The sequence below is a fragment of the Physeter macrocephalus genome, chromosome 3 (assembly GCF_002837175.3).
Source record: "Physeter macrocephalus isolate SW-GA chromosome 3, ASM283717v5, whole genome shotgun sequence".
NCBI lineage: Eukaryota > Metazoa > Chordata > Mammalia > Artiodactyla > Physeteridae > Physeter > Physeter macrocephalus.
This window is the reverse complement of record NC_041216.1, coordinates 13,693,588-13,706,594: the sequence shown is the minus strand read 5'-3', so window position 1 is coordinate 13,706,594 and position 13,007 is coordinate 13,693,588. Positions and strand designations below refer to the sequence as shown.

The window sequence follows — 13,007 nt, the reverse complement described above, 5'->3', positions numbered from 1 at the left end:
ATTTTCATGAAAAATAGGGATAAAAAGTATGTGCATATGTTTATTGAATGTGTGCATAAAGTCTTTATGTCAGGATTTTTTTTTTTTTTTTTTTGGCGGTACGCGGGCCTCACTGTTGCGGCCTCTCCCGTCGCGGAGCACAGTCTCCGGACGCGCGGGCTCAGCGGCCATGGCTCATGGGCCCAGCCGCTCCATAGCATGTGGGATTTTCCCGGACCGGGGCACGAACCCGTGTCCCCTGCATCGGCAGGCGGACTCTCAACCACTGCACCACCAGGGAAGCCCTATGTCAGGATTTTTTAATCTGGACATCATAATTCATTGATCCATTTCAAAGCTAGAGGTTTACATTTGTAGGTTAAATTTTATGTATTTCTTTGGGGAAAAAGAACCATACCTTTCTTCAGAATCTTAAAGGGATCCATGACACAGAAAAAGTTAAGAACTACTGTTCTGAGGCCTAACCAGAAGTCAGTTATGCACAGACTAAAACTAGAGTCCTCCAGCTGTTATAAAATGTGCTAAGATTCTGAAGTTCTCTGTGACAAGCATATTATAGCTACAGGGAGGGTGGAGTGGGAGTCATAAATAAAGTCTTTTCATTCTTGGTACTTTTCTGTTCACAACATCAGGTATTATATTCAGTCTGCCAATGACTCATCGTTGTCTGGTTACAGTGTTTAAATACTCCTCACCTGAGAAGGAAGGCCAATAGCATGGTAACATTGACTTAGACCAGAACAAAATAATCTTCACCATCACCTGTTGGATGAAATGCCCTTAAGCCAAATGTAGAGCTTACCAGAGGAAAGTCTCTGTGCTGCAGGAGCAGGTACCATGACACTAGGCTTCTCCGTCTGGTATGTGGCTGCTGCTAAGGTGGTACTCTCAGCATCACTGTTAGTCTGGCCTGTGACTCCAAAGCTGGAACTGGGGTAGCAAGCCTGGTACTGACTTTGACCAAGGATAGTATAGGTGGGATAGTCCTGTAGGTCAAAGGGAATAAGGGAGGAAAATAAGCCTCTTAGCCAGAGCATAACATTAATGTCAACACAAGAGACTTTCATGTCCCTCTTTTTCATAATTATTTCCCTAAAACATTAACCTGACTTCTTATTTACCTAACCTATATAGTCTTCCACCTAAACCAATGATTTTCAAAATGCATTCTGTGGAAACCTAAGAGTCAAGAGGACATGCCTCAGGGACTGTCTTTGGGACGAGGTTAAGGCTGAGAGCAAAGTGTCCCATGCACTGTACACACAATGTCCCTTTTCTACTATACCAGCCTTTTTTTTTCTACTTTATGTACAGAATTTCTGCATAGAATTTTTGAAGGAAAGAGTCTACTCTTTAAGAAGTTTATAAAACACTGCACTAGATGATAGTGCTTTTAAGGACAGATGAGCTTAAACAAAAAAGCGAATATCCTACATTAAAGTTTCCCAGTTTAAAAACTGAGTATTTCTCTCTCTCTTTAAAAATATTTATTTATTTGGCTGTGCAGGGTCTTAGTTGTGGCATGCGGGATCTTTAGTTGCGGCATGCGGGATCTAGTTCCCTGACCAGGAATCGAACCTGGGCCCCCTGCATTGGGAGCATGGAGTCTTAACCACTGGATCACCAGGGCAGTCCCCTCTCTTTTTTTAAATAATCAAGTTTTCTTTAAAAATAAAGTTTCTTTAAAATATTTGAAGGGAACTTATGGTAGTTTCACAGGCACATACATGACAAAACTTATCAAATCATACAATTTAAATCTGTGCAATTTACTGTATGTCAATTACACCTTAAAAGAGCTGTAAAAAATGGGTATGATGCACAGCTCAAATACACACCTTAAAAAAATCCCACTGATAACTGATATTGGTGACAAGTAGGAAGAAGCTAACTGATCAGACCAATTATTTATAAAGAACACTGAGCATCTACCATAAGCCAGATATAATTCACAGTGTGAGTGTATGTGTTGGTACATGGGAGTTAAAACTCTAGCAGGATAGAAGACCAAAAACCATTTCCAACAAATTAGCAATAAATTGTATGTCAAATGAGTAAAATACAGTGGAAGACAACTATCACTGCAGACTGTGACAGAGAGCCTTCTGAGACAAAGAAGCAGAGGGGATAGGAAAATGAACAGGCCCTGGAAAGGTTTTATTAAGGGGCCAGAGATGTTGAGTCTGGATGAAACAAAGGATCTCTGTAGGCCTGAATGACTGGTTAAGGACTGGATTGGATTCTCTAGGCAGTGGTGTATAGTTTGTGTGGGAGCAGGAAATGGGGATCATTAAATTCAAATAAACAAAAATATGAAAAGATTCTGAGCAGGTGAGTGACAGGATAAAATGTGGCATTTAAAGAAAATTAATCAGATAGTGTTTTAGAAAATGTACAGGCACGGTGAAAAATTAAAGATGAGATGAATAGTTAACTGAAGATTAAAGAGGAAAAAACTAAACCATGGGAAATGACAGCAAAAATGAAAAAGCAGGGACTTCCCTGGCAGTCCAGTGGTTAAGACTCCATGCTTCCACTGTAGGGGGCACAGGTTAGATCCCTGGTCAGGGAACTAAGATTCTATATGCCATGTGACATAGCCAAAAAAGAAAAAGAAAAAGCTGGAAAGAATTCCAGAAATGGCTGGATTAGGGCTGGGTAAGGAAAAAAAAAATCGAAGACGACTGGTCTGGTTTTAGGCCTAGGTATATTAAAAAATAGTGTAACTGACAAGAATTGAGAAGCCACAGGAAAAAGTGGTATTACTTTTCGAGGACAAGGAAACGGAAGAAAGGGTGGAATGAAAGGCTGGTTTTAGATATGGTCAACTTAGGGAAATAATAGGATATTAAAAAAAAAAAAGCCCATCAATCAGCAGGAAGCCTGTAAATATCATGAGGTCAGGACTAGAATCTTCATTCTGGAAGAAGTAAATGGACATTGTGAATGTGGTTAAACATTCCTGGGGATGAAATAATAAATATGTGGAAAACTAAATAGAGACTGTCCATGACAGAAGACAGGATATGCAAAGGGAGAGAGATGTTACCCTGAAGAATTCCAGGTACACAGCAGGAACTCAATAAATACTTGTGGACTAAAAGAATGAACAAATGCAAAAACAGTCAAAACATAAAAAGTGAACCAGAACAGCAATGTTAACTGCAGCCACAAAAAAAGACCCATGGAGGCAGTGGTTGATAATACTAATTGCTGCAGAGAAAACAACAAATAAAAACATAACAACAAAACCAAGAAAACCCTAAAACACTGAAGATGTTACCAGTGATCTAAACATACAGAGTTAGTAGAATAGTGATCAAGACCAGACCACAAGGAATTCACAAAGAAATGAGTGGCTAAGTAAAAAAAAGTCGAAGTAATATTTCCACAAACATTTATTATGTGCCTTTAATGTGAGTACTAGGCATTTTTCTGAACTCTCAGAACAAATAACTGAACAAAAAAGAAAAATAAATCCCTACCCTCACGGAGCTTACATTCTTGTGGCAGCAGGGTAAGAGACAGACACACACACACAGTAGATAAAGGAGCAGATATAATCATATCATTCATAGTCTTAGCAATGGAATGAGAGAAACTGGGTAGTAGCCTGAGAAACCATCCAAGGTCTCAGTCCTGAGGGCATCCAGCAAAAGGTCTCTCCACAGTCCATACTGGTTGTTTCTTAGATTGGCAAACTGATAATGGAAAGAAGAGAAGAAGAGCTAGCTAGATGAACCATATCAACAGGAGGAACAAAAGCAGCACGGTACCTGGTTTGAGATGCTGGAAACTGCTGCTGCTGGAATATTGGCAATAGTAGATGAAGTGGATATCAGGCTGGTATTTGTGCTTGAAGCTATAAGATTGAAAGTGTTAAAAGATATTAAAGATATTATGTAAACGCCTAAATGAAACTGAAAATATATTCTGTCCTAAGTAAACAGATCTACAAGGAGATAAAAAACATTGGCAAAGGAAATAAATACTATATACTGGTTTTGCTCTTTTGCATGCCATACCTTAATTTAGACTTGATTAGAAATAAAACAATTCACACATTTTTGTTTCAAATTGAGTCTTCAACTATTCCTACTAAAGTCCTAGAAGGATACAACACAACGCACTGGTTCATACTAATGATACCAATGAAATCAGAACCTAAACCAAATCACTCCAGTCCATCTTCTCTGGCAGCTGAAAAATAACTCACCTGCAGCGTGACCTACTGACACCAGTAGAAACAACAAGAACTCTGGTAAATCCACGTGTTAAGTCCTACACTGTGATATTTACGGTCACTTGCCCCAAATTAATGCCTTCCTGGCGCAACACAATTACTCTGAGAAACTGATGTAGTTCTCCAAATTCTAAAGTGCTTGGAGTTGCTTCAACAAACACCATGTTTTGGCATTTAATGATTTCACCCATGAGCCTGGAAAAATTCGGAAAATATTCAATATTATTCTGGCCAGGTAAAAATTTACTTCATAAGCTACTTAGGCTGCCTGTCTCAGGACAAGAAATTTGGGTTTTTTTCACACCCTTCTATCACAGATTCCACCAGGGTTTTAATAAAATCCTCAGTGACTAGTATTTGTCACAGTGACACTTTTCAGGTGGACAATGTAGGTGAAATTGTGAGGTACTGCTGTTGAACTCTCTTTTGCTCATCATAAGCATACTTATACATGGTTTCTACCGCAGTCACACACACCATAAAAGCTCACCCTCAGGTAGACCACACTATCTGACTACCTATCCCATTGGCGACAAAGTCCTCTAGAGGGAAAGTTATTAGGAAAACCTCCATTAAGAATAGTGCAGGTGGGACTTCCCTGGTGGCACAGTGGTTAAGGAATCCACCTGCCAATGCAGGGGACACGGGTTCGAGCCCTGGTCTGGGAAGATCCCACGTGCCACAACCACTGAGCATGTGCTCTAGAGCCTGTGAGCCACAACTACTGAAGCCCGTGCACCTAGAGCCCGTGCTCTGCAACAAGAGAAGCCACCGCAATGAGAAGCCCGCACACCGCAGTGAAGAGTAGCCCCCGCTCACAACCAGAGAAAAGCCTGTGCACGGCAACAAAGACCCAACGCAGCCAAAAATAAATAAATTAATTAATTTAAAAAAAAATAAAGAAAAAGAATAGTGCAGGTGAACAAATGCAGCAGAAGCTTGAGGACTGGTCAAAATCATACGGAATTTTTATTCCTTTCCCCAGGGGTACTCTGCTTAGAAGAAAGTCTAGAAGAGATTGAGGTAAATTAGATATAAGGAACAGCTACTGCTAGCTTTCAGAAGAACCTGGGACAAAGAAGAGTTAGAGTAATTTGCCTACAGTCATGGGGTTAAAGGTAGATAGTCAAAATGACAACTGAGATCTCCCAATTCTTCATCCAGTGCCCTTTCTTTCCTCAGAGTCAGTGGCTGAGCTAGGGATCAGATTTCATCACTATCCAGGGAGATTTTCTTCTCTACAGTACTCCTTCCCCCAGGTAAACTAAAGGATTCTTGTTTACTTTCTTAAACCCAACACCTAAATGAAACAGATTTTATAATTTATAGATGATATTTTCTTCCCATCAATATTTTTTCCCCTAAGGGGGAAGTCCTAAGAAATCATTGTATATAAGCTAAATGACTCTACAAGTAGATTTTAATTATTCTTGTGGGAAAAGAATTTTGAGTATATTCCAGATTCTATTACCAGTACATTATGCTAGGCAGGCCTGCTGGCTAAACATAGGTGATTTAATGTGGGAAAGAAAACGAAGTATTTAATCTCTTAAGTTTATCTCTCCCAGCAAACTCCATTTCTAGATCAGTATTTCTTTAGCCCTAATCCTAGCGTATATTCCTCTTTTCCTCCCATTTACCTTTAATTCTGTTCTACCTTCTTAATGATTTATAAACGGTTAGAGGTACAACTCATTCACATCTGATATCTGCACACATGGGGAAAAAGGTGCTCTGACTGACAAGGTAGTTTTATAAATTTAACAATTTTCAGATCACTTACAGAATTGGGCTGGAAGTAAAAAGGTAGACCTTACAAACAACTGGCCACAGACTCTTAATTATCCCTGACAGGAAGTTTAATGACTTGATTAGCTAGTTGTTGATACCAAGCTTTTAACAAGTACAGTACTAAAAATCACAAATTCCTCTCAGCAATAGTGGCTTCTATTACAGGAAATGTTGGTCTGCTAACCTAGAAAGTTTGTAGGGCTCAATAACAGTTCTTTCTCCAACTCAATCAAATCATTTCTAACATGTGTTATTCATTCATTCATTTGTTCATCAAACCAGGGTCTACTATGTGCCCAGAAACGGTTCCAGCCACTGAGGAGTAGAGTAGTGAACAAGACAAAGTCCCTGCCCTCATGGCGTTTAAATTCTAGTGATAAAAGTTAGATGATAATTAAATAAATAGTATTTATTTAGGCTCTTGTAACCAGCATTGAACCCAAGCTAAACTCGCTTTAAAATATACACAATCACCACATGCCATACCCCCTGCACAACTATGACTAAAAAGCCAGGCACCTCAAAAAAAAAAGCACTGATCATCCTACATAAATATTCATCTAGGTCTCAACAACAACAAATTCAACTGCATATTTAAAAAACAAAAGCAGCAGCAATAAAATATGCAACAAAAATAAATTTAGAGGATAAAATAAAACTCAGGTGGTAACTCCTATTGATACATATATTTAAAGACTATTAGCTCTCCAAATGCTAATGGCCTGGCCAATTGTTTTCGCATAGTTCCCACTCCTGTTTTGCAACAGAGCTGTGAAATCATAGAAAGACAAAGCTTCTGACAACTATGCCCCACTAGAGATCCACCTGAAACAGTCAGGATACAGAGATAGCTTTAATCAGAAGACTGTGGTTACAGAACTGTGAGAGGTACAGTTGAATGAAGTGACATTGCCCCAAAGCTGGAGGGTAAACCCAAGGGTTAATGGCACATAGAAGTTGGTGCAAGACTTAGTTTCTACCCACCTCTCTAATTTTATGAATGTTTCTCTACCACCCATGCTCACCCAGCTTTCGAGTTACTCAAAACAAGAGAGACTCTTTCTCACTCAAGGACCTTTGCAATGTTGCTCTCCCTGCCTGAATTGTTCTCCCTGGTCTGTCCCTCTTGCCCTCCAGCATGAGCATTCCTTCTCAGCATGTCTACTTCCAGAGAGACTCTCTCTGGACTCCTCTATTAGAACTAATTCCTTTCTTGTTTTCCCAGTCACAACAACCAATTCTTTTTTCCTCTCAGAGCACTTTTCAAAACCTATTTATTTATTTACTTGTTTGTTTTCTGCCTCCCCTCCTAGTCTGTAAGCTCCATGAAGGCAGAATCTTACTACCTTATTCATCACCTCCAACGTCTAGCAAAGCACCCGGCCTACAATAGGTAAAGCTCAATAAATACTCGTGGGATTCATGAATAGCATGTCAAGGTTATCAAAAACAAGCGAAGTGTGAAAAACTGCAGTCAGGAGAATCCTAAGGAGCCATGACAATCAAATGAAATGTGGTGTCCTGGATGGGATCCTGGAACAGAAAAGGACATCAGGTAAAAACTAAGGAAATCTAAATAAACCTAGGATTTAATTAATAATAATGTACCAATATTGGTTCATTAATCATAACAAATGTTCCATTCTAATGTGAGATGTTAATAATAGGGGAAACTGTGTGCAGGGTAGGGGGATATATAACTCTCTGTATCATCTGCTCAATTTTTCTACAAATCTAAAACTACAATAAGAAATAAAGTCTATTAAAATACAAAACAAATCTCCTAGTCAACGAAAGACTCTTGTGTGTTACCAACACTATCAGAGCCCAAAGACATTCACTGAAATTCAAGGTTGGGTTAAAATTAATTCTGAAATTTCTGAAATTAATTTTGCTACTTGAATTTTAATTATTTAAATCATCTCAACTGAAGAAAATAACCAGAGATTGGGCCACACAGTCACAGACACTCTAGGAAAAGGTTGATATAAAGAAGCTAGATCTATTTAATCAAAGGGTTTTCATGAGCATTAAAGTATAAACTGATTCAAATGTGCCAGTAATACCCATATTTCCTTTTAGCCAATTGTTACCACTTGCTTTCTACCAACTTCTTCTCAGAATAAATGGCAAAAATTGATAACGTGATGGTTAATTTCTGCCTTAATTTCTACCCTTTGCCAAAGTTCTAATGGCAAAATAATGGGCCCATAGGTTAACCAGAAAAGGGAAGGGAAATGAATTTAAATACTTGCAAGTATAGGTTCTCAGTTATGGGAGTTGATATTGATACCATGACTTCTACATTGAAAATCATAAACATTACACCCATGTGCTGGGGTCAGGCTGCCCAGCTTACATCCTTGACTTATTTACTGTGTGTCTTATGTGCCAAATCTGTAAAATGAGATTAATGACAGTACTTCCCTCATAGGTGTGTTGTGATTACATGAGTAACACCTATCTGCTAAAATAACGCTAAGCACATAATATGCACTTAACAAATACCAACAATGATCATTATTAGCACAATGGAGGAAATTGGGTTAATTGACCTAAAGGGAAAAAATGTACTAAAAGGTAAGAAATTAGGACAGTGGCAAATGAGGTTGAAAGCATAGCTTCATGACTTTTTTAAAGCAATGGGTCTTAAAAGACCCCCAAAAGGTGGTTCCTCTTGTTTTACAAAGAGGGAGAAGTAAGCACAGCTATCAGGTTCCTCATATTCAAGGTACAAGTACAGACGAGTGGTGGTTCTACACCTTGGGAGAGGATTATTAATTTAAAGGAAGAGAACTCCTTGCTTTTCTTTCATGACCTAGGTGTAGTCATCAGAGATATATCAGTTTAGGAGGCACTTGGCTACTAGATTTGCCTGTAGTTGGACCCCAAAGCCTACCAAAGTAGAGAAACACTTTATAAAAACGAAAGGGGGTAGAGGAGAAGACAAAGCCATGCTCTTGAGTTTTTTCCTCCTGGTTTGTTCCCATTTTAGAAAGAAAGAAGGGGGAGGGGACAAACATAAAAAGAAGGGAAAATAATTAAGAGGAGACTCCGTAAACAATAAGAGATAAAGGTAGCTCAGAGCCAGGTCTTAGGAATGTAGTAACAAGTTGTTCCCAACAGACTAAGAAAAAGTAGTCCTCAATCATTTTATTGAAAACAGTTAATACTGAAAATCAAAATATTTTGTTTAATATAATCTACATCAAAACAGTTTTTCATCATCAAAGTTTATATTTTAAGAACACCTAAGACCGGTTTTATAATGAATAATATTTAAAAGCTGGGAGAAATCAGGAGAAAGGAGGCAGATGAGAAGCCAAGTAGACGGACATTAATTCCCAATTTGGAGCAATGACAAATTCCCTGCATTGGATTTGGAAGAGTAAGGAATTAACTCCACAGTGCCCTTTGAGTTTCTTTGTCTTCATTCCAAATAGTCCTGTCATAATTCTAACTTTTTAGAGGAAGAACTCAGGAAGGCAGAGATGTTTAGAGTTCAAGCTTTAACGCTATGCTTTCCATCACAAAATAGAAACAACACTGAATTTTTTGAACAAGAGAAAAGCTCACCAAGAAGTAGTAAATGGGGGTGGAGGTATAACAAAAACCACAGCAGAAAAGCAGCACACATCTCACAAAGCAGCACTCAATCTCACTTTCCATTCTCTTTGGACTTCACATAAAAGAAGTCAGCAAAGCTCTAACCCATGGAGTCTTCTGCTCATTTACAGGACAAAATGCCACTGAGAACAGACTAGAACAAAATTAGACAGGTTTTCTGGACACCAACGTGCAAAAGAGGAGTCTTCAACTCTATTAAGCAGTTCACAGTCAAAGGCTTAAACTACTTATGAACCACACTCCTAGGTTCTAGTTTGTCTAACACAAAAAGCATGCACAAATGCAAATATCCTATATTACCCAGTATGTTTGGAGATACAGGTAGATTAAAAACAAAAAACAGTAATAATTAAAAAAAAAACAAAAAAACAAAACACACACAACCATGCCTGTTTACCTTGAATGGGATAAGAATAATGTGCTGGGCTTGGCTGGCTTGTGGTTAACCCTGTAGTGCAGGTAAGAACACTGTGTTGACTTGGAGATGGAGTCTGAGTTAAACCACTTTCAGGTTTCATACCTGGCCACAATGCACCTGAATCAGATAAATTGGACCAATTACAAACAAAACACTGGAACTGAGGAGCATGGTTATGCTTTCAAATATCAGCCAGTAGGTTTAAAATCAAAATCTTAAAACAAAAATAAATTTGCTTGTAAGAGAAAATTATTGAATCTCCCACTCGTAATATACCACAAGCAAATACAATTTCAAAGAATTGGGGAATGGGGCCATAGAAACAAAAATCTTGTCAAAAACCCAATAGTGATATGTATGTATGTAAGTTCACTTCAATGGTTGGGGAAAATTGATCAGCATTCAGAAAAAGGGCTACTGACACCCTAGCACTGTTGTAGAGTGCCTGACATTCCTGTAGAGTGATAAATCATTTATCTGCATTGTCTAGGTAGGAGACATTCCACATACGTTTAAAATTCACTTACCCATTAAACAAGCACCAGATTTTTCTAAAATGTATGTATACTTCTCTGCCTTCTTAAGCTGGTTATTTTGTTACCTTTATTTCTTCTGATTAGGAAAGACATACCTGCTTACTTTTATAAATTAAAAAACATTAACAGAAATATAATTTCTAATTTTTAGAAATAATAAAGTCATATATAATCCCACCATCCAGACTTAACCGCTATTCACAGTTTGCATAAGAGTCACTCAGATTTCTTCCATTTACTAATCTTTTTTTTCTTCTTTTTAATAAGAATGGGATGTTACATGCTGTTCATAATTTGCTTTTTCACATAATACCTGAGACATATCTTTCCCTGTTAGAACATATAATAAGACATCATAGCTTATTCACTTTTATTTTTATCACAATGCTCCTAAGTGACAATCTTTCTAAAAAATATTTATATCCTTTCCTGCCTTCTTAGCAGGGAGGAAATAGTGACCATACCTTTTCTCAGATCTATACTGTGCTGTGCTATGTACATTACAGAAACATCCCCAGAGGCTACTGCAATATGTGAAGACATTTGCTTAGTACTAAGTAGAACTCAGTTATAGTTCTATGATTTGAAGGCTCTTGTATCACTTTATCTTTTCTCTGTGATCTGTCACTTCTTGACAATCTCCTGTTTCTGGTTGTATCTCCTTTTTCATTTGCAGTAAACTAGGAAACCATTAAAAAAGCTTGCTTCTACACGACAGCCTAAGGATATCCTTTATGAGTGAAGAGTTTTTGTCATAAATTTTTTTTTTTTTTGGCCGCGCTGTGCAGCATGCAGCATCTTGGTTCCCCAACCGGGGATCGAACCCATGCCCCCTGCATTGGGAGCATGGAGTCTTAACCACTGGACTGCCAGGGAAGACCCCAAGTTTTTGTCCTAATTTTGGCTATGCAAAAGTCTATTGAAAACCTCACTGTAGGGAGGAGATATGGGGATATATGTATAGGTATAGCTGATTCACTTTGTTATAAAGCAGAAACTAACACACCATTGTAAAGCAATTATACTCCAATAAAGATGTTAAAAAACAAAACAAAACAAAAAAAACCTCACTGTGCTCTGAATAGTTATAGCTACTGGATCAATATAGTTGAAGCTGATAATTAGGCCCAAGAAGATTCATCAAACACATTCCAGGTAAGAAATCAATACCAAGGTCAGCCACAGATTCAAATTCAATATTACCTCACTTCATATACTCTTAATCTGATAAGAAATTTATAAATATATAATGCTTTGAGAATACGGACCTCTGCTTCACCAGGGCACTCAGGTATCTTAGTGTAACTCAGATCTGTAAAATTTGTTGATAAGTAAATGTAAGAATAGTAAAAGGAGATGTGAAAATCTTAAAAAAGGTTCACAGTGGAACATGGTAACTGCCTTGTCTCAAACTTTTTTTTTTCATTGAAGTGTAGTTAATTTACAATGTTGTGTGAGTTTCTGCTATAGAGCAAAGTGATTTAGCTACACACACAAAAAACTTTTTCAGATTCTTTTCCATTATAAATTATTACAAGATATTTAGTATAGTTTCCTGTGCTATACAGTACGTCCTTGTTATTTACCTATTTTATATACAGTAGTGGGTATGTGTTAATCCCAAACTCCTAATTATCAAACTAAAGCATTAAAAAAACAAGACATATTCTTTTCTCACCTACTAAACACATGAAATAACATATTTGAGGAGATTAAGGAATGCCAACATCTCTAGCACGAATTAGGAGGGTTGCCCTCCACCCCCTTCCACCCCTTGGTTCATGATGATTTTCAGTCTTGCCCAGGTAAGCCACAGCTTAATTCCTTGTTATGGCTGACATTTAACAATAAAAAATATTTGAGAATGTAGTTTTTTTAAACATTTATGATGTGAAATTTGAATATTAGTGCTAAGATTCTTGGTGGTTGACTATCACACTTTTTAGAAACATAGAAACAACTTGCCTTTTCAATGTCACAATAACTTTCAGATTTACTGTAATCAATGTGTTTTTTTCTAAATAGGTTCTGAACCTGAGGTGTTGGGTTTGTAAACATGTTTATTATTACACTGTCCTAAAATACTATCTTACTAATAAGAATAGTATGAACTGAGAGAGTTTTGCTAGTCTCATTATTCAGTATGTATTTTTAAAGTTTCAAAATGTAAAATTTCTATAAACTGGTCTATCTTATAAGGTCAGAAATTAGTGCAAAATGTCCAAGACAAGTAGAGAAAATAATAGATAGTTTTGAATGTTTTGGGGCAGGAACATAAAGTAGCTATTGAATATTATTTTATGAAGAATAGAGGAATAAAAGACAATATGGGGCTTCCCTGGTGGCGCAGTGGTTGCGCGTCCGCCTGCCGATGCAGGGGAACCGGGTTCGC

The 13,007-nt window shown here is 37.7% G+C and overlaps 1 protein-coding gene across 8 annotated transcripts in view; it reads right to left on the bottom strand.

Annotated features, from left to right (window-relative positions):
• Positions 1-13,007, bottom strand: part of EYA3 (EYA transcriptional coactivator and phosphatase 3) — a 104,291-nt gene that overhangs the window by 28,697 nt on the left and 62,587 nt on the right. For 7 of the 8 annotated variants that reach the window (XM_024125242.3, XM_028487424.2, XM_024125239.3 and 4 more), the window contains 3 exons: positions 10,059-10,196; positions 3,777-3,862; positions 803-986 (listed from right to left, as the gene is read on the bottom strand). In XM_024125242.3, the coding sequence (XP_023981010.1) occupies positions 803-986; positions 3,777-3,862; positions 10,059-10,196 (408 nt within the window). The remainder of the gene's footprint in view (positions 1-802; positions 987-3,776; positions 3,863-10,058; positions 10,197-13,007) is intronic. The other variant, XM_007120338.4, reaches the window with a different exon arrangement.